The following is a 22,348-nucleotide window of genomic DNA, read 5'->3' as shown; positions in this document are numbered from 1 at the left end:
GACATGATTTCTTTTAAACCCTTTCTGGTAAGGTAAATATACATATATATATATATTTTCTTTCTGTGATGTCAAGATTTCACTGTACAAAGGCATGCAAATATAACATACTATTAACATCTGTATCATTGTGGGTGATGATTCTAGGGAGAATAAATTTCAGTTTGAGTGGTAAAGTCCAGATTTAATTTATAAAGACTCAATTCTTTTCGGATTTTTTTAATGACTATTAAAACATGTTTTAGGGAGGCGACAGCTTTGTTTCTTACCCAGTGCCACCTAAAGTATTGCCTCACCCTTTTTGAAGTGTGCCGTCCCTTCCCAGTAATGTGACCTTTGGAGCCTCCTGGAAATCTTCTAAAACTAACATGTTATTGTATGTGAGAGCCTTTTAAATCTTTTTTTTTTTTAAGTTAAAAATGAATTATAGTTTTAAAATTTCCCAGTAAATATGTGGAATAGTTTGTATCCTCACATTACCGTTAGCTTAGGCCCAATCCATGTGAAGCTTCCAGCTTCTGAGAACTTATGCAGTTGATAATGCAAGCATCTTTAGGGAGATAAAGTGAAAAGCCAGGGTGTGCAACTATGTGTTGGGCATATTTGTGAATTCCTGAAATTTTTGGCAAGCCTTCCGAGGAGTGGCCACAGCACAAGCGTAAAGCAGCGTTGCAGATTATTGCACACTAGTGTCTCTCCTTTCCTCTCTGCTTGTGCTGGGTACTTCACATCAAGTTAACGCTCTGACCTTTTACATTTTAAACATTTACACAGACATTTATCTGGGCATTGGCCAAACATTTTGATTTCCACATTCATAGATGATGAACTTAGAGTTATCACCACATTATTTTTGAGACTTACAAATACTGCCACTTGTTTTTTTTCCTTGTGTAAATTTAATACATTACACTTATTCAATTTTCAGTTATACTTGAATTGTTTCATTTATGGTATAAACATTCAGGTTTATACCAAACTGCAGGTTTTCAGTCAATTGCCAAACACACCAAGAATAAAACAGGCTTTTGATGTAAACTGCTACAATATTGTGGTTAATGTAGGATTTCAGTTACTTTCTTAATGCTGTCCTCATGTTCGTTGTAGTTTAATCGTGGTAAGAATTTGTTAAATAGTGACATAAAACTCTGAGCTTGCATACATAATTCATGTTCTGTTGTCCTCTGAGGCTTATTTAATTGCAATTAGTGGAGACTTGTGTAACTGGGGGATCAGGGTTGTCAGTGTCCTGTGAGAAAAAGGAGGAGCAGTCCCCTTATGTTTGTGTATTGTAAGAATGACAAAATGAAACTGTTCCCATACACAGAGCCAGAATCGCTGAGAAATAATGTGTGTTGGACAGGAGGGCTCTCCTCTAAGAGGAGCAGCGGCAAACGATGCTGGAAACTTCCTGGGCTCTGTGGAGAGGCCACAAATTATTCTCAAGCCTCGTGGTGCACTTGCCCATTTCCTGGCTTGACAATAAAACTACTGCCCTCTAAAGCGTGTAGTAACCTTGAAAGCTCCTGGACAATAAGCTGGCGTGGGGCTGGACAAGCAGCTCTGGCGTCATTCACTTCTGCTGCTACTGCTGCTGCTACTGCTGCTCGCGTTTGGAATTGTTCGAACAACAAATGAGAGGATTTCTTGCAAGTCTAGCTACAAAAGAGTTGCAAGACACCTGTAACAGCATTGGGCATCTTTTATCCTTGGTGATATGCCAAACATCAGTTAATATTTTTTCCAGTTGACTTCCTGTATAATATAAAACATTATATATTGTATTACATTATTTATTTATATATATAAAATATATAGAAGAGATACAAGACAATCCTATTCCTTCATGCTGAATCTTAGAATAGAGGTAGTTAGGAAAATTATTTTCATTATTTTACATGTATAAGAACTTTTTGGTAATAGTCTTAACTTTTGGTTCTCATATGCTTAGTCAAATTAGACTATATCAGAATATATGTATATGTGTGTATATATATATATACATGCATGCAATGTAGGAATGCATGCGGTGTAGGAATGCTTATTTTAGCATCAAGGAGATGTATACTAGTCTTATTTAATCAAGCACATTTCTGCCTCTCTCTTATTTATAAAAGTAAGTTATGAAGACTACTAATAAGCTGTGTTTTTTCCCTCTGCGTCGGGTGGTGGCCGTGGTCGAAGCATTTAAGCTCCCTGGTTCCCAGGAGGGGCCCGACCTTTGCCAGCCCTTGGTGTCTGACCCTTGCTGAGCCACGTGCAGAGCCCGCCCAGAGAGGTGCTTCCTTCCCCTCCTGCCTGAGCTAGAAATCACTTGCAGACAGCGGCTCTTGTAGATCATTTTAGCTTGTGTCCTGATGTCATCGGATGATATTTTGCATCCCAGGATTTACATAAAATTCTGGGGTTTTGTTTGTTTGTTCTTGTTTTTTCTTTCCAGCGTGCTTGGATGCTATCTCGCTTAGTTAGAAGGACACTTTTTTCCTTCTGCTGGGCCTGTTTGGTGACAGGGCAGAAAAATTACCTGGTGTGTGCATTGTGATCTGGGCACCTGTACAGCTGTTAAAGTCAATAGCATTGGCCTCAAGCGCTCCTGTTGCTGAGAGGGATAGGGACTTTGGTAAGTTGAAAGGCTTCATGTGCAGTTCAGTTTTTCAGTGTCGGAAGGAATGGCTCCAAGAGCACCACTGCGTTTTCCCGTGTCCCGGTGTAAAATCAGCATTAGAATCAACTGCAGTTTTCTGTCCATCCTGGCTGGAGCGTAGAGCGAGGAGACGCTCAGTGCCAGGGTGACAAAGGCCCTTTGAAAGACAAATTCCTTTGAGGCAGCTAAGGGTGGTCTGGAAGCCAAATGCGTTTCCACAAATGAAGGTGAAGACCAACTTCACTGGAGCGACCAGTGTTTTTTGCTTCTCCTAAGCTGGCCACTGTAGTTGGTAACTGGTAGTTAAGGATTTTTCGGGTATCTCTCAGGTTCATTACTGGCACTTTTTGAGTGCTTAAATTACTTTAGTTGGCATCGTGTTTTAAAGCAGCTACAGCTGGTCCCCTGCAAATGTCCTGTTGGAGTGAGAGGGCAGAACATGTCAGATGCAGAGAGGGTGCTGCTGCTTTCATTGAGAGGTTGGTGCAGGCCGTAGTACCTACAGAAAATACTGAGCTTGCAATCCCTAAATGCTGGTGTTCTGTGAATAAGAAGTTTAGTGGTCTTCACATGTAACAGCTGATGTTCTTGGCCAACGGTCTCATCCCGTGGCTGCTTCTCAAGAAACAAGGTAGATATATTTAGGGACTTGCCCCGAAAGCTATCGGAAAGCTGCTGCTGCTGGAAGTGGCAGCCTGCAGTGCTGACGGGTGGAGCGGTGACAGCCCAGTTGTTGTGCACCAAGTGTGGGTTCCATGGGTAGTGAAGGCACAAGGACCGGGCGTCATTTCTGCTGGACTTGATTTAAGCATCGAGTACAAAGGCAGTTCTGCCTTTCTGATTAGGAGCGAATATCTTGCTTGTATTGTCGTTTTATATTGAGTGGAGGCTTTTTGAAGGCATCTAAGAACTTATTTCCTCAAAGTTAGGAAAGGTTAGGTGGCTGTCTTCCTTTTGCTGGGCTTTCATTTACCTCTGTGTGACTTCTCTTGTCTTTTCCCTGACCAAAATACCTTTTTTCATTTCCCTTTTTAACTCTCACTATTTCTGGAGAGCTTTCTTTAACCAACTTCAGTAAATATTGCAATGCATGCTTGGTACTCTATAACAGACTTTTTTTTAATATACATTTTTAGCTTAGCTTGCTGTACTTCAGTTGTGAGACTACTATCATGTATCTGATTTACCTACACTACAACAGCTAGTAAGCAGAACTGCTTCGCCATCTCCCTGCATATCTTTCCTTGGTAAATGAAGTTCGCTGGTCTGCTGAACTTTCTGTATGCTTATTATATCTATTCCTTATCCTTGATTGAATGTTTAGAGAATAAACAAACCCTGTCCCACTCAAGTTGCTGCATTTCTTTATCTTTCTATTATTTTTGGATCTGTAATGAGCCCGCGGTTTAAGTGTTTAATGTTTGTGGAACATGCTAAGCCAATTGCTTCTGGACTTTGTAAATCAACATGAAAATAACTCAGGAAAACAAAAATACTTCTGAGCAATGTGGAATGGTTTGGGGGAAACAGTGTGTTAATTTCGGAGTATTTCTAAGTCGAATACTATCTTTTGCAGGCCCAGATTGCCTTCCTTCAGGGTGAAAGAAAGGGACAAGAAAATCTGAAGAAGGATCTAGTGCGGAGAATTAAAATGCTGGAATATGCGCTTAAACAAGAAAGGTATACACTGCTTTAGTAATGAGTACACCATGTAGATGTTCTAAAGATGGATACTTTTGCCTTTATATTTAACAAAAACAAGAAATAATTCTTCTGTATGCATTTAGATCCCAAACTGACAACTATTTAACTGGAAATTGTTACACTGAATAAATCTAGTTGTTTGAATGTTCCATATCCTGGTGAAACAATAGCTAACATAATATCGTTCCCATGCATGTACTTTTTTGTACTTTTTTAAACCTAATTGTGTAGTTTATATCCCAAATTTACCATGTGTTCTTTCTTAGTTCAAAGCACTAGATTTGTTTAATATATCTAATAACTGAAATTTTTAATAGCTGAAACTGCTTTACTAGTACTAAATTTTTACCCTTTTCTGTGTGATAGCATGCTCAAGAATATCTTTTGGAGGCTACCTGTGAGGAATGGATTGTGTTTTATGAGTTATTTGAATATCTGTTTCGTTGTTCAAGGGAATTTCAGCAGAATCTTCCAGCCTACCACTACTTTTTTTGCTTTAGTCTTATGCATACTCTCTTATTATTCTCATCTTTAAGCCAAAAAAGTTGCTTTTTTAACTTTTCTTTCTCTTAAAATGTTTCCAAAAGTTTTTTTGTTCACCTGATCTATTTTAGGGCTGAGTTTCTTGTAAAATGTCTTAAAAAATGCTTGACTAAAGGATATATCCAAGGAATTACTGCAAAGCAGGCAGTACTTATATACCACTCTTTCTATCAGATAATCCCTACCTCTTTCAGATAAAACAGTAATTAAATTTTAAGTCTTTTAAATGTTTTTGTATTACTAGAAAAACCATGAGAACTACAGAGAAAGGAAGACTAGGATATTGCTGCTAGAGAATTGAAAAACAGACTTTGGCAGTTCTCTATCATAGCACTGTATTGTACCCTAGTGAGGTTTGGTCATTGTCATATATTGGTGACTTTGGCACCCGAGACAGCTCTTATGCAGCCAAGTTGGCTCTTGCCAGTAGCTTCAGCCCGCTGGCATGGAGCTGCTCCTGCCTTTCTGGACGGCGGTAGCCCCCGGACTCCAGCTGCTTGCCCTCCCTTCAGGAGGCTGTTGGATGGACGCCCAAGGTAGATGCCCTTCTTGCCCAGGCAATGTTATGTTTGATATTTTATATAACTTGGCGTGGGGGAATACAGAATGCAGGCGTGATGGAGATGGCAGTTTCCAGCCATGGAAAGGTCTACATTTGTGGAGCGATCATCAAGATTAGAGTCACTCTGCATTAAGACAGAGAAGCACTGGAGCATGTTCTTGTGCAGTGAAGGATGTGCTCTAAGGAATATACATACAGTAGGAATTCTCTCCTTGCATTTCAGAAATAAAGGAGCTCTTCCTGGTTTCCTAGAGAAATCCCTAACGTTTCAAAGCCATAATCTTGTTAAATTAGGAAGGAATTTATTCAAAATTATCAGACTACTTAAATCTCCTAGGACTATTAGAGAAGCTGAGAGCTTTGTAAGGTTAGAAAAAAAACCCACTTCTATATCAATAATAAAATTATCCTTCAGTTGCATTCAGTAAGATCCACAATAAATTGGGCATTGAAATCCTAAGCATGCAAACAGTCAGGGTCAGGATTAAGGAAGAACTCCTTGCGATTTCTTACCTGCAGTTTTACGTATATGTCTTATTTTTCTTGTAATTTTTTTCTGCAGTATCTGGTTGTTAGCCCCACTTGCTCACATTGCAAAGCGATGCATTCAGCTGCTCTGATGCAGTTTGACAGCTGACCTGCATGGGTATATAATCCTTTTTTTTTTTTTTTTTCTCTCTCTCTCTTTTTTAAAGTAAATCTAGTGCTTGTGAATGGCGTGTCCTGAACTCGGCTATTTATAGCAGTTTGTGGCTTTAAACAAGAGTTCCATTTGCCAGTTACTGGGAGAAACAGTCTTGTATTTCTGCTGGGAACGTCTCCCAACAAGTGTTCTTGCTTGATACTTAAAGGCATGGCAAGAATCTGTGCTTGGAAGCACTGCTCTCTTTCCCGACATTTCCCTAAATGAGCCGTCGGCCCGGCCAGCCAGTAGGCAGTTTGGATGCCAAGTGTTCCCATTGGGCATCTCAGAGTTGAAAAATGAGGTCCCACAAGGTAGGAGAAAAACATTCCTGGTGGGTTTGTGCAGGATGGTGGGTGTGGGAGGGGGCAGGAAGCATTCCCACATTCCTGCGTTTCTGCCCTGCCCTCTCCGTGCACCAAGTCCTCCTTAGCTAGATGGGAGAAGCGGGTGAGCAGCACTGGGACAGGACATACGACTGGGACCCCTTGGCGGTGCCCTCAGGAAACCAGGAGCAGGAGATTAGTGACACCGTTTTTCCCAAATACTTGGGGTTTTTTTGAGCTGCTGTTCTGTCTGGTGGGTGTTTAGCATTTCTTTTATTTTTTCAGTCCTTATAAATAATACACTTTACAAGCCATCGTTGTTCTTCATTTCATGGCACTTAAGTAATTTTAGAGTGGGAGAGAGAGAAAATGAGGGTTACTTGGGAGTCATCTTTTTTTTCCTGACAAATTTAGTTGACTGTAAGGTTCAGTCGTTCCTCCAGTCATAGTGAGATTACCTTTTTGTTGCTTGTGTCTGGAAACCTGTTTGTTTCTGCTGCAGAATCTCGACACACTTATCAGAAAGGAACCCGGAGGCAGTTAATTATTAAGAACGATCGTCTGTTCACCAGCAGTTTTGCTGTAGTTTTGCTCACATCCAGTAGATCGCAGTGTGAGCCTGTCCTTCATACTTCAGGGTTACTTTTTATTACTCTATCGATAGTTACTTCATCCCCAGTAAACTGCATTGTTTCCTCTTGATTTTCAGGAGCTAACTGAAGTACTGCGCCCTTTCTCTGAAGTACGTGTCTAATTTAGTAGTCTAGTCTAGCTCATTTCCTGCCTTAACATATTTTACCCAAAGAACTTGTCTCTTGAGCCATGTCTCTAGAAGCCCTTGATTTGATTTTATGTTGTTTTCTGCGCTGGTGTGTCTGGTGAGAGCAAGGCTGGCGCCTTCCCCTGTGCAGAGTATCTCGCAGTGCTGTTCCTGGCAGTCCCTCTTGTTTACGTCTCCGGCTTTGGCGGCGGCTCCTAGATCTTCTACGGATGTTTTGGCAGGCTCCCTCAGCACAGCTGGATCTGATGCCTCAGGTCTGGTGACAGATATTTCCAAGAAATAGTGGCCTTTCTTGATTGGAATCGAATTTGTTTCTATGCAAGCTATTGAGAACGAAGTTCAGAAGGGTGAAAGCTCCTCGCAATTTTCTCAGCAGCTTTTCAAATGTTGCTGTGTTGAATGTCTCCATGCACTGTTTGCGTAGGAGACATGTGGATTAAAGAAAATAATTTTTTTAAAAAGATGAGTTATGTAATCAAGTGCAACAGCCAGAGCAATTGTACTATTTATCCTACCTTAGTAATCACAGCTACCTGGTAACATTGTTTGACAGTCCAAAAATAGCTTTCTCCCCAGTAACTCCCAAAGCCAATTGTCAAAGGGGAGATGACTCCTATAAAGCTGTGTGACCTTAAGTTACTTACTTTCAAACTTTCAAGTGTTTTCTTGTTCTCTGCATACAGATGATAATGCAGATTTTATTTTTAGAAATTGAGGTTAAATCATCAAAGTTGAACAAATTTCACCTAATGATGTACATTACTGTGTTTTTTCTTCCTTCTTAACCTCTCCCTTTCTCTCCTCCCCCTCAAAAACCCAAACCCATCATCCTTGTTTGTGACTGGATGATAAAAAGATTATAGGAGATTTGGTTTTTCTGTATACTGATTTATAGAGGAAAAATAGTTTAGTTGCACTTGGTCATGATATGTCATTATCTCATGACTGGGATGTCTGAACTAGAGTTCAGTGTGAACTCCAGAGCATCAAATTCAAGTAGTTCCTGGCTGGAATATGAGAGTCTTGAGAAAACAGAGAAATTAAGATTGATGGGTGGGGAAGAGATTATATTGGTGTAGAAATGGGTAACAATAAACTAATGAACCAAATATAGCACATTCTAGTTCTTCTGAAAATGAAAAAAAACACAAAGGGAATAAGATATATTAAGCAAGTATATACGTATGTATTTCTGCTGTGAGAAATTTCCTAGCCTTTGATTGCAATACGTGAAGTTGAATAAGACTTGATAAGTCTTCTCTCTGGACTTAGCAGATGAATCCTTCTGTTCATCTCTTTCCACAGTATATTTAGAAAGAAGAGGATTGTCTTTCATATGTGTGACATTTTCAGCTCTGCCATAAGAAAGTTCCTAAAATTAAATCTCATACTTGCTTCCTGCAGGAGTGCAGAAATTACTTTCCCTTCTGTACCGTTAGCTAAGCATGTTGTTTTTAAGCATTTTTTTTTTTTTCCTCTAAGCTTCAGAAGCTGCTGACCCCAGCTGGAGATGGGCTTCCTAGGTCAGGTTCTCTGATGTGGTGCTCGCAATCCTGTTTCACATCTAGCTGGTGTCTTGCTCAGATGCTTGAATTTATACTAACGAATTCTCAGGTTTGAGTTTGGCATTGGATTTTCTATCACTTCTGCAGGCAAAGGACTAACTTTTTTTTTTTAAACTTCCCTGTCCTGTTAAAAATAGGGATTGCTTTTTGAGATTGTTGGTTATTCAACTGTCTGCCTTTGCAAGGACATTATGCTTTAGATTGGTCTCTGTTTCTATGAGTCTCTGCCTGTGACACACAAATTTAAATCTTCTAAGGGATGAAGCCTTAGATGACCTTAGTCATGAAATAAATTTAAGAGCCTGTGACGTATAAGACTCCATAATCTAGGTTATCCTTTCTGAAGGAAGGAAAAATAACAAAAGATTTAAAAACTATTCCTTTAGGGGAAGGAACCAATTCAAAAACAACTCTACTCCTCTTAGATTAGGATGTGGATGGAATGAATGATCTCACTTTGCTGAATTGCTTTTATAATACCTGTAACTGAGGGGTAAAATACCAACCCAAAGGCAGACACAAACTATTACTATTCCTAGTAATAGTCAGTTACTAGGGATACCTCTAAAACTTTAAAAATGCCCACAAGTAGATTTAACAGATTTGAATAAACATACTGAGAAACAAATAATAATAATAGTTACAGGCTTCCATAATTATATGAAAAAAAAGATTTTGAAAAATGGGAGAGATTTAAAGAATAGGAAAGCATAAGGAATGATCTTTTCAGTTAATCTACCAAATGTTTTTGCTTGTTTTCTAGATGGAAATTTATTAATCAAACCTTGGTAAGAAAATTAGTGAATGAATAGAGGATAATGTGTTTTGAACTATGAGCTACAAGCAAATGCTTCATACCACAAAACTAATTGAATTTACCTGGAGGAAAGGAGTACAGTACAGTACTGTAAAGGTCACTAATTTGAGTTTGAATAAAGCGTTCATATTTGCTTGTTTTTTTGCAAGATAGTTAAAATGGATTTAATATCAGCATCACTTCAATTGCATAAAGGCTTTTAAGTATTTGATGAAATGCAGTGTGGAAAGTTGGTGAGTCAGGCTAGTGACAGCTTGGAGATTCCTACATCTCCCTGCTTGTGAGATGTAGGAAACAGGTCATTGAAAGAGGGAAGTTACATGTTTAAATATTGGGTGTCCAGCTTTAATTTTGTTCTATTCTTGGTTATTTTCTACACCAACCAAAATGTTTTTTTCCATCGTTTGCCACTAGTGATACTTCTCACTGCTTCCCTTCTCCTTTCCTCCCTGGTGGCTCCTCAGCTGCGCTCGAGTTCAGTGCTCAAAATGCTGAGGACAAGTGGGTTGCTTCGTCCATCGCTGCGGCGGCACCTCAGAGGCTTTGGTTCAGTCTGCACTTGCTCTCCTCCTCCAGAATTTGGTGGAATATTTACTGTAATGGAAGTGCAGCTTCAGGGCCAGACACAGCATGTGTGGGACATGGGCACCGTCAATACCAGGGCAGAAAAACTACTGGGCACTGCTTCCCTTGGCACTGTTTCATCAGAAGTAACGAGCTGCCGTGATGAAATAGGGCAAGGCAAAACATTTTTGGCTTTCCTTGCCTGTTTTGCCTTCTCTCCTTCCCCCGGCTCGGTACATGCACGTTACGCTGCGTGTGTCTGTGCTTGCTGGGCCTTCCACTATTACTAACCTGAACGTAAAGTATTCCCTGATTTTTGTCTTCTTTTGTCTTCTATTCAAGATGAGAACTAATATGAGGGCTACTTTTATACAGTTCAGAATTTCTATGGAAGACATTTTTAGCTTCCTCTAAGCTTTCATGTTTGCCTGAAATCAATGATACAGTCAGAAGTTATTGTTAGTGGGTTAGTGGGAAGCAACAGAGAAACTGCACTAGGCTCCCTCTGCCTCACTTTTTCTCTCTGTTATTGGATTACAGATTTCTGCTTGTTGTGATGAATCATTTTAAATAACTTATACGTGCATTTGTAATGCCATACTGCTGTGGCATTATTTTGTGGTCCTAAAAGTCTATGACTGACTCTGACTCTGCAGGATGAAGCTTTTGTAGCTTCACTTGGTGTCATCGTAGAGCATGATCTGCAGGGTTTATTGTAATTTTACTTCTGTAGGTTGAATATTTTTGGAAGAAAAATCTCCATTTTCAAAAACAGCCAGGCAGCAATTTAGCAACTTTGAGGAACTTATAGGTGGACCTCTGTGGTTGCTAGGACCTAAATTTAGAGCCGTTCTTACGGAGAGCTTCCTTTTGTTGGAAAACATAGCGTTTTGAAGAATAAAACAAAGGCGTTTTGTAGCTGAGTGACAGTGAAGAAAATGGGAGAAGCAAGGGGCAGCACATGTACGTGAGGAAGGAATCTTTTCTGTAGCAAAAACCAGTATGTAAAATCTAGCATCTGTGTGTTTTATCATTACTCACTTTGCAAATACTTGTCAACCTCTGGAAACAATAATGAGGCAAAGGATTTTATTTCTTCAGTTCTGCTGAAATTATTTAATTTGCTGTTTTGTTTTGTTCTAGGAGTGGCTTTTTTTTTATGCGAGGACAGATGACATTTATGATCACAGATACTCTTTAAATGTGCTGATAGATTCCCTTGTTTTTATTTTTCTTTATTTTTCTTTTATTTTCTTTCAGGGCTAAATATCACAAACTAAAATATGGCACAGAACTGAATCAGGGAGATATGAAGCCACCAAACTATGATTCTGGTAAGAATTTATTGAAGATGAGAAATGTTGCTGACAGTGTTTGTGCAAGTGCTGAAATGATAGTGTTGATAAAATAACCTACTTAATGGAAATAGTGGAAATAGAGTAATTAATGAAGGTCGTATTTTACAGTTATAAGATGCAGATATTAGCAATGCAGTTTTTTTTTTTTTATACCTCTTAAGGTATTAATGGTAGAATGAATATTAAAAACTACCTCAAATCAAAAATAGATATTGCTTTAAAATGTCTTAATAGATCAAATGAGTTTAGCCTAAAAAGAGAAAAAGAAACAATGACTGCTCCTGAAGAGAAAGATCTTTCTCTTACTAAGTCATGTGAATGAGCATTTTGGAACAGGGAGTTACTGGGTTTAGAGCTGTAAGAATCCTGTACTTCATGAATAATTGTTCAGATGAAAGAGTTAACAGCAGAGGACTTGCAGTGCATAGAGGTATCATAGTTTACTTAGCTCAACTTGATTCCAGAAAAAAAAAATAATGAGAATACAAAACAGAAGTAAGTGAGAATCTGAGATTTGGGAATTTATTTGTGAAGTTACGGTGACCATTGGAAATGCATGCAACCAGCTTGAGTGATGTGCTGTGACAGGACAACTTTTACCCTCAGTTTCTGGAAAGCGCACTTGTTTCTCTGGAGATTGCATCTCCTACTCCAGAAATTTCTTTTTAAGCCCTGAGGTATAAGGAAGTGAAATTACTTCGTTTCTGCCCTCCCTCCTCCTCCCGCACCTTCCTCCATTTAAAACAGGGGGGAGGGGGAGGGAAGAAATATGGATATGGTCAAGCCCTTGAGAAGGGTGGAAAAAAAAACCTTGAGAACTGCCTTAAAAGAAGAATATAGAGAGGATCAGACTTCAGCTCTTGTCATTTGGTTTGTGAAAGGGATGGCCTGTCATAGTTAGCTCTTTATCTCATTGGATTCAGAATGTGATTTAAAAAAAATAAATAAAAAAGCCACCTGATAAAAATTTTGTACCAGATATTCCTGTCCAAGACGTAATGAAGTTTTGAGAAATTTTATTTCCTATTCATATGAAAGTCATTTCCTGAAGTAAAGAAATAAATTAAACTGGTGTTACTCAAGTCACAGACCCCTGTCTGTATCTGGACCACAAATAAAGTTTGTGCTGATCATGCCAAGCTCGTTTTCCATGTTTTTCTGTTTTCTCAGGATGCAACCCTGGCATGTTGCCCAAGATTTCAGCTGAGGAAGCATAATGCAGGGCCCGACCTGCCCAGCAGAGCTGGTGCCAATGCATCACTTCTGCAATGTGAACATTAGTGAAATTAGCTTTGATAAAATTTTTGCTCTGTATCAAATCTACAGTGTTTGAATATGCAGATTTAAGGGAGAGACTCTGTTGTTACGCTCCTTTAGAGTTGTCCTCAGTAGACACTCGTCCTTTCCCCACAGCTCTCCTTGCCCTAGCAGGAAAAATAGTTGAAAAATGTTTCTAACAACGCTTCCAAGTGAATCCATGGTGTTGGCCTTCTCTGTGATCTTGTGGGGAGCCTAGTAATACAGTTCTCAAGGAAGAGAATAATCTCCTGATTAAAGGATATCTTTTTTTTCTCTTTCATGAGATCATCTGCCTTTATAATGCAAGTCCTTGCATTGTTGTCTGTAATCCGCTGTTATCACAAGCTGTCGTCAGTTGTGCAGAGGCTAAGCACATCAGAATTCTTACCTGTGGATGTTCTCAATCTTAGCAGTGTTTTTGGAGGAAAGTTCTTCACTTTCCAAGGGAATTTTAGATCAGATTTGTCTCAGTCTTGTTTTAGTTCTTATATAGAGTGAGCTTTGACAGTTGTGTGCTGGGTGCAGCTGTGCTCAGTTGTATTCAAAAGATCATTGTGCAATTGATTATTTCCCAGAGTTGCTATTGAATGGGTTTGTGAATTTGAGGCGGATAAAATGCATATGGTTCACTTATAAAATTGCATATAAAATCTCTGTATGAATTTTGTTTAATCTGTGACAGCTGCTGCTTTTTTTTTTTTTTTTTTTTTTTAGTTCTTCTTTTGAAGGGAGAATGGTGTCTTAATTAGGCAGAGTAACTTTCCTATACCACGTATCAGGTTATTCACAGGACTGCCCCACAGGTTTTTCTGGTTCTTAATTTTTGTTTATGCAACATGACTGTTCCTGCTCTAATGTTTTGACCACAAGGATTTCAAATTTTGTAGAGCCTTTTGTACAGACAGTAAACCAAGATCTTTTATCTTGGGAAGCATATGCTTATATTTGTTAGCCTCCTTCCTGGAAAACAAACAAACAAGGCAAAACCATCATGTAGTGTGAAACTATATGTGGGATAAATCTGTAGCTGCTGGTATAGAATAGCCACATTAATTTGTGTGTGTGTGTGCATATGTGTGGTTTCACAGGACAGTTGTCTGGATCCGGAAGTGTGGTTGTAGAAAACGTGGGGAAAATTTGTTTAGCAGATTATCAGACTAAAAAAGTATTCAAACAAACTTGTTCTGCCATATTTTTGTTTGTTTGTTTCTTCCACAAAAGTAATACAAAGATGGATAAATTTATGCAGTTAGGTCTGACGGGTACATGTTGTACAGTCAAATACGAAGGCAACCGGTTGGATAGTAAAGCTCATAAGCAGGGATCATGTAGTAGTTGTAGTGGGTATCTTTAACAGTCAAAGTTCAAACTTAAGCTTCATGAGCAGCAATTGTTTGGAACGGTTAACACAAATATCGGACTGCAGGTTGTTCCTATGATTGTATTCCCTTAGGGAAAAGAGAGTAACTTGGGGATTTCTGCTTACGATGCCAGATAGACACTAGTGACTTGCAGATCTTGCTCTCATACGTAGCAGTACCAGACAATTTTTGTTACATGTAGGTAGTATTACATATACTGTGCATGTTTTTTTTCATTTTTGAAACATTGATTTTTTTAAATTTTATTATTAACCATTCCTATTAAATTTTAAGGCAAAGTTTTTTTTTGTTTGTTTGATTTTGATTTTAATGAATGGACATTTTAGATACTAGTAGGAGAAGGTAGAAAATGTTCATAACTAAATAATTTTTTTCAGATGAAGGGAATGAAACAGAGATTCAGCCACAACCAAACAGTCAGCTAATATGGAAACAAGGACGACAGCTGCTAAGACAGTAAGTACTGAAAAAGGGTTTGAATAAAGAATGGAAAGAATCCAGCAATAGAATGTGCTGATGGTCATATTTGATTTTTCTACTGGATTTTATTTAAAGAAAGCTTAGTGTGATAGATTAAATTCAGCTTCTTCCCAACTTCTCCTAGATTTAAAAAACAATACACCTAAGTAATTCTGTTTAGAACTATTTAGAATAAAAGTTAGTAGGGTCAAGGGTGGGATAACTTTTTCTATTTTGGCTTGCTTTAGATGCACAAAACACTGATACCCAGCAAGTTAGACTAGAAGGATCTTTTGTTTTCTAATTCACAGTTTTTGTCATTGAAGCATAAGGCTGTTAGACTTTTTGAACTGCGACCATAATGAATTATTCACTTTTAAGGGTATTAGTGCCATTCTTGTGTGCTTTTGCTTAGGTAAATTCCTCAGTACCAATTAAAGCGGTCCCAATATTGCACCTTTGACTCAGCAAGTCAGTGTTTCCTTGCATATGCCTTGTTTCCTAGACTGATAGTCACAATCTGTCATCTTCCAATCCAGTAGAAAAAGATAAATAAATATCCTGCCAATAACAAAAAGGCAAGGCTAAATTTATATCAAGCTTTGGGTGTTATAAAAAACACCTTTTTTTTTTTTTTCTGTTGTAGCTACAGCTACAGAATTTGTTTTTATTCGCTCAGTTTTCCAGGCATTAGAAAATAGTTTTCTAAGAAATATATCTGACATTTTTTTTTTTCCCCCTTCAGGTTGCTTTCTATGTGTTGAAGAATAAAATGGCTCTGTTGTATATGCAACCCTAGTGATTTTTGTAAACTGATAAATGTTTTAATTGAAAGCCCTTTTCCATCCATTTTAGTAAATGAATGAATAACGTATTGTATAACCTCTGACTGCTGGGCTCTTTGATTTTATTTATTTATTTATTTATTTTTCTCGAGACTGTAGAGACTGGTACTGCAAGAGACAAACCCTCTGCAGCTGGTACAGGATGATTTATTAGCATGTTTCACTAGCACAGCACCATACTTTGCCAAGCTAAGGAGCTGAAGAAAAGTTTAGAGAAAAGTTCTTATTTATGGATTTGAATAAACGCCCGAGAGATGCCTGGCACATTACCATGACTTCTGTTCCTGCAGGTACCTACAAGAAGTGGGCTACACTGATACGATATTGGATGTAAAGTCAAAACGGGTACGCGCTTTGCTGGGCCTCTCAAGTGATGCTTCAGAGAAGGAAAACAGAAATCAGGAGCCAATGGTAAATGGCACGGAGGGCCAGATTAAAGAAAACGCAATGATTGGGTAAGCATCAGAGATGAGCGTTATCTTTGTGCATAAATGTGGTTAATGGTGTAGAACTATTTTTTTTTTTCTGAGAAAATTTCAGATTTTTTTCTAATTAGAGTTTAGAATATTTTTGCCTAATTTTATTATATTGGGTTATAATTTTGGGCACAGCACCTCTGAGGTTCAGATCAAAAGCAACATGCTTTTTGCAGCTGGATGGCAGCGCAAAGGGAAGTCAAACGTAGTCGAGGTACCGATGCTAAATGGTTAGAGGTCTCTGTTGTTGCAGCAACAACAGCTTTTCAGTTGGATTGCTGGAAACCTTCCTGTGTAGGTTACAGGCTTTGCAGTCCTGGTGCACACTGACTTTTGACAAGATAATGTGCATTGCGTAGAGGATTATTTTCGTGTGATCTCAAAACATTCACTTTTTATTTTCTAATCCCTGAAAATTTTCAGTTTTCTGCTAATAGATGTACATATGCAAATCTGGCTGAAATGCAAGTTACTTATCTGTCTTTTTTTAATACCGCCAAAAGTTAGTCAAAGAGTCAAAGCTCGTTGTGCTTACATTTTTTTTTGAGTAATGTTGAAAATATTGAACCATTTTCTTCTCTTTTTCATGGAGGAAAAAAAAGAAGAAAATATTAAATCTGCAGTTTATTGCAGAGGCCTCATTTTCTTTTTTATTTATTTAGGTTATTATATTTCTAAACTTGGAAAATGATGGAAAAAGTTTTGTTTAAGCAGTACAGGTTTCTGTTCCCAGTAGTTTGTGCTGTCATCAACATTCAGTCAGCACCGATTTCCTTGAAGGTTCTCCCTCTTTTTTTTTTCTTTTCCGTACTAGTGGGGCAAAACTCAAGCCCCTTTGATATAATTCTAAGATATAAGGTTCTAAGATGTACTAAGAGGTGCTGTTACATGATATATTCAGTATTTTCAAATGTGTTTGTAAAATTTCATTATACCCAGGAGATGGTTACAGTGACTGCAGGCCAATATGTTATATAAGGGCATAAGTTCATTGTTATGTAATTAAATGGTGTGGGGTGGAAAAATTGAACGTATGAGGAAACCTCCAAGCTATTAAAACCTACTGTGCTGCTACACGGTTGACAAACTGTGTGCTTTATGTGTGAGAGCTTTGGTTTTGAAGTTCTTGATAGATCCCAACAACAACTTCAGTTCTCCTTCTGGTGGAGAAATGATTTCTTCTCAGGGGAAGTGGCTAAATAGAGCTCCCGTTCTTTTTCTAATGCTTTAAAACCGAAATGAATTGAAATGTGTTTACTCTGGCTTTAAAAAGATTGAGGTTTATGAGGAAGTTACGTGACGGATGAAAGGGTCTGACAATGGAGCTGATAGCAGCTTGGGCTGTACGTGTGCTTTTCCCCATGTACTGGCTTTCTGAGCAGATACGGTGTTAGGTTCCACATCTGCAGTCTGCTCTATGACTGAGGGTGTTTTCACTGATGCGGAACAGTGGTTTTTCCTCTTGTTATTGCTCTGCAAGATTGGCAGCTACAGGGCTGCTAAGGCAATGCACGCTTTGAGAAGCTTTGTTTTCATCTCGCTGGTAATGCATGAGGGGCAGATGCTATTAGAAAGCTAAGGGGGTGAGGCCTGACGCCGAGGCTTTACAGCAAAAGTGTTTTCGAGAGATCTTGTTCAATATAGTTATGTCAGTCTTCACAGGCTGTTTTGAGTTTTGAGTATCAACTGGTATGTCTCCCACTGGAAGGAAGAAGTTGAGATTTTTATTAAAAAAAAATCCTGGTAAAGATGAATCTAAGATGTGCTTTCAATGTTTTGATTCCTCTGGGTATTTTAGTACCCCTCCAGTTCATTTCTGAATTTTCAGTGCAGAAGGCATTCAGTGGCTTTCTGCCTAGCAGAGACTGCCTGTTATTTCATAGCACATTCACCTTAGTGCTTGGCTAGCAGATGGTATAAAATTTTGTGCTTTCCCCCCCTTTTTATTTTTTTTTGTGGTATATGGCATTATTTACTTTCTCTCAGCTGTATTATCTCTTGCCTCTGAGATTTCACAGCACAGCTTTATGGCAGATTGGAAGTCAGAAAGGAGATGAGGTACTGTTCTCCTCAGCTCATCAGCTCATACTTATCTATTGCCCGTGTAACCTATTATTAGCCTCACTTAAGGATAGATTGGCTGGCTTCTTTCTGAAGTGTATCAGTACTGAATAGGTGACTCAGGCTTAAGGCATGTGGTCTCCAGATCCCAGGGGGAATTCTTGCAGAGTGTTCAAAAAGTAGTATTTGCCTTTTTTTTTTTTTTTTAAAAAAAAAAACTCATTGGCACAACTGGGAAAAATTTAGGTGGCCCAGCTAACTTGATTCTGGCCTAGAGCAGAGGAAGGGTCACCCTGTGAAGCTGTGTCACTGCTCCTAGGCTGCTTGCCTCTCGTGGAGAGAGAAGAATTTGGCAGTTCTTTAGTAGCCTCCTGTTATTTCTAGTGTACACCTAAAAAGTGAGGAGGATTGGGGTCCCAGCAAGCTCAGAAATTTAGGAGGAAGGTAAAGAGCATTTGCTGGAGAGCAAGAGCACTAATATGGTAGAGACAGAGAGGGAAAGTAATGATGAGAGTTTGGAAGAACAGGAGAAAAACCACAAAACTTTAGTATCGTCCCTGAAAGATGAACAGCATGTATGGGTTTGTCAAGATCACTGGACATGGGGACAACTGCAAAACACAAATTCATGCTCTTTGTATGAGAAAAGTTTCTCACTGCAGCAGGACTGTGTGGACTGCCAAAGCCAATGCAACTGGGTGAATTTTGTAGTTCCAAACATTTAATGAAGGAAACCTTGATATCAAATATCTGCAAGTGTGGAAGTAGTGGTCAACCTGAGGATGTTAAAAATTGTCTTTGAAGAACAGAGGTCAGGGCAAAATATAATGCGTGGAAATGAGTCTATTTTAAAAATTAAGATGTGTTAATGAGAGGAAATGCAGCACCCAGAATATTGCTGATTTGTTTGGTCTTGGGAGAACTGCATAGTACTGTAGATCCAGACAGGACTCCAGATTTTAAAAATCTGTTTTTTTGTTTTTGGTTTTTTTTCAGTATGTGTGTGTAGGAAGAATATGAGAAGTGAAGGAATATGAGAAATGAAGGAATGCAGAAAGTTTGTGGGTGAAATGTGATGGAGATAACCTATCATGGAGTGGAAAAATAGCACAGTGAGAAACAGAAGGAAAAAATGATACAATGCTGAGTTTCAGGAAGAGGAAAACAGAGGGCACATTAGAGAATTCATGAGAGTTTCTTCATGCAGGAATGTAAATTGTGGAAAGAACATATTGGCTGAACTGTCAGCCATATGACTGGAAAGCTTGTTCGATGAATTCTGAAGAAAGTAAAGAATGATGTTTCATGCTGCCATATGGTTCCCTCTCTGGGGGGTGAGAGGGGACAGCAGAAAGGGGAAGCAAATTTTCCATTTTGCTTTGCATATCCTTTAAAGTCATCGACTAATACGTTCTTGGTGAAAGTGAAGTGGTGAACAGCAGGACACGGAGGGGCACTGAGCCCAAGGGCTGATGCCCGTTGTGGGGGCCTCTCGCAAAGCCTCTCTGCAAGCCCCACAGGCTGTTCACACAGGTTGTTGCTGCTCCTCGGCCCGGCCTCCTTCAGCGGTATCGCTGGTCTACCTCGGTTCGCGCAGACACACACGCTTGTTTAATTTTGGTTTTGTTCCGAAATGGCTTCGTTTAAGGGTTAGCCCCGGCTTTTCTCCCCTGATCCCCAAGGCTCTGTGAGGTATGTGCTTCTTGGCAGGTAGAGATGAAGGAGAGGGCAGTTGAGGCGAGGAGACTCCTCTCCTTGTGGACTCCGGGCGGGAGCTGGGCGCTGGCATGCGGCGCTTGAGCCTTTTTGGGAAGAGGCTTATGAGGTGCTTGGGGCAGGTATTGTCACCTGGCTGCTGTTACTGCAGCACCTGGAAGCTTAGGGCCTTGCTACTGCAAGGGCAAATGTATGTTGGATATCTTAAAAACTTGTGTTTACTTTAGCCCTCCACCTTTGGTTATCTCTTCTTTGGTACAATGATAAACCAACTGCTTGTTTTCTGATAATCTTTTAAATCCAACTGAGTTTCTTTTCTTACTGTTAGGTAAAATTGCTTCAGTCTTTGCGTGTTACTTACCACTACACCTGTAGCCAAATATTTGTATTCTTACACTGCCTATTTATTTGCTAATGTACAGATCCTCATGAAAACTTTAGCACTCAAGACATCATGTGGATTTCGAATGCGCCCTGGAAGATTTTGATTCCATAAATGAAACGTTATTTTGATAAACTGGCATAGATATAGTCCTGTTTCCACTTATTTCATGGAATTTAAAAGGCGATCTCTTTTCAGTTTCTTCAAATCAGCTCACTTGCATTACAACAGATAAGTACCACTTGGCATGATTGGACTCAGAACTGAATACTAAAATAATAACTTTACATTAACAGTTGAAATTCTTAACACCTACAGTGAGAGGAATGGGTCCTTTCCCCAGCAAATTTTGACACAAATGAGAGCCACTCTATATGTCAATCGTAGCCTTGGAAACCTGAGAGTATTTGAGTACTTTCAGCTTACCTATTGCTTCATTTCTGATTGCTTTACCTTGACTGAAACCTAAGCAGTCAGTTTGGTTTATCTTCTGAAGGTTTTTGACTACTGTTTGAGCTAAATAGAAGAGAATCTAATGAAGCAATCCTTCTGGAAAGGGGTGAGGAGATATCAAGCATATCTATGCATATAAACACGTGTGCGTGTGTATTTATAAAAACAACATAGATAATTTATCTGAGTTCTTGCTGAGAGTTTGATGATTAGAAGTCTTTTAAAAGAGCCGACAAACTTTTTAAAACGAAGCCTGATTGATACATCAGTCTCTCTCTGAAACTGATCTTCTGCCTTCCCTCCCCTGCCATGAAACCACATGTTGTTTCTACTGCATATATTTCACTTGAGCAGAAAAGCAATAAATGTCAAGTAAAGCATTTGAGAGCAAATTCCAAGATGTTTTCAGAGATTAAAATTAGACCTTATCTTTCTCATGAACAATAAATCATTCCAGTTGAAACTTTAGCGAGTGAACATGTTTTTTACATTAGAAGGCCTTGAATAACTCTTTTGCTTCCCTAAATCTTATTAACACTGACACATTTAATGAGACTGCTGCATACTGGCTGATGAATGTGTATAGGCTTATGAATGTTGTGTGTTTGCTCACTTATAAAATGGTTTATTGGAAAAAGATCTTTGACTTTAATAACCTGAGGTAACATCTGCCATGAGAAAGATTAAAATATTGAATTTAAAAAAGGAAAAAAAATGCACAAAATCTATTTGCTTTATTTCCTTTACTGCTGTTTTTCCACCTTTTTGCCTTTTGTCCTTACTTCTATCTTGCAGTGACCTAACCAGTGTTTCAAAGATAACTGGTTTTGACTGGACCTAGACACTTTGAACAATTGCATTGAAGCAGAAAAAAAAAAAAGATAAATTGGAGATATATCTGAAGAAAGTAGCACCAGTGACAGCACTATTCCCTTCACTGGCACAGATCTATGGCTTGAGGGGCTGAACGCTGCTTCTTGGAAATGTCACATAAGACTCGTAGCTCAGGAGCAGGGAGGAAGGCGCAGAGAAGTTGTGCAGTGGGAGAGAGAGAAGCTAAGAGAGGGGAGGTAAATGAGGAAATAACTTCTAAAAGTTTCTTCAGTTCTTCTGGTACTGATTTTTTTATTATTGTTTTTATTTAGAAAATAACATTTTTAGACATAGTTTGCTTATCTGACTAGATTTGGCAAGCCAAGTGACCTTTCCTTTTCAAGTGGCATTCCTTAACAATTGCAGTTTACATCCAAACCATTTTGTAAGTGGTGTTTACCAGCTGTAATACATATTGCACTGGTTCTTGCATTGTGTGGTGTGGTTTATTAAGAAGTTTCAAGAAGATTGTGACAGACTGTCTGGTCTGTCCAGTGTTTATCTTGTGTGTCAAGTTTGATGCTTATAAGTATTCAGCAGTTCATACATTGGTAACTTGATATTTTCTGTACTGCGTTATGAAAAAGTAATTAAGAGTATTCAAGATTTCTCAAAGTGTTCCTTAAAAGCAGTCATCATAGAAAGGAAGCAGTTTGAATGTGCATGCATGTATTTGTTGTACCGTTTGAAAGAGAGAATTCAACTAGCCACACAGAAAAGACTGCATTAAAACATGAAAAAGACAGAATTGGATGAGAAATTAGTAAAAATGATGACCTTCTACTGACATGTGGTTTGATAGTAGGAGGAAACTGAGGCAACAAGTGTCTCGAGCAAGCGCACGGCGTGTCGCTGC

The 22,348-nt window shown here is 38.8% G+C and overlaps 1 protein-coding gene across 2 annotated transcripts in view; it reads left to right on the top strand.

Moving 5' to 3' along the window:
* STRN (striatin) overlaps positions 1-22,348 on the top strand; it is a 59,450-nt gene that overhangs the window by 7,762 nt on the left and 29,340 nt on the right. For both annotated transcript variants that reach the window (XM_088524183.1, XM_088524184.1), the window contains exons 2-5: positions 4,221-4,324; positions 11,449-11,522; positions 14,605-14,683; positions 15,822-15,986. In XM_088524183.1, coding sequence (XP_088380309.1) covers positions 4,221-4,324; positions 11,449-11,522; positions 14,605-14,683; positions 15,822-15,986 — 422 coding nt within the window. The remainder of the gene's footprint in view (positions 1-4,220; positions 4,325-11,448; positions 11,523-14,604; positions 14,684-15,821; positions 15,987-22,348) is intronic.

This window comes from Tinamus guttatus, unplaced genomic scaffold, assembly GCF_059628265.1.
Source record: "Tinamus guttatus ecotype Peru unplaced genomic scaffold, ASM5962826v1 Tinamus_guttatus_pri_ptg000208l, whole genome shotgun sequence".
Lineage (NCBI taxonomy): Eukaryota > Metazoa > Chordata > Aves > Tinamiformes > Tinamidae > Tinamus > Tinamus guttatus.
The sequence above is the reverse complement of the archived record's forward strand: the minus strand, read 5'-3'. Positions and strand labels throughout refer to the sequence as shown.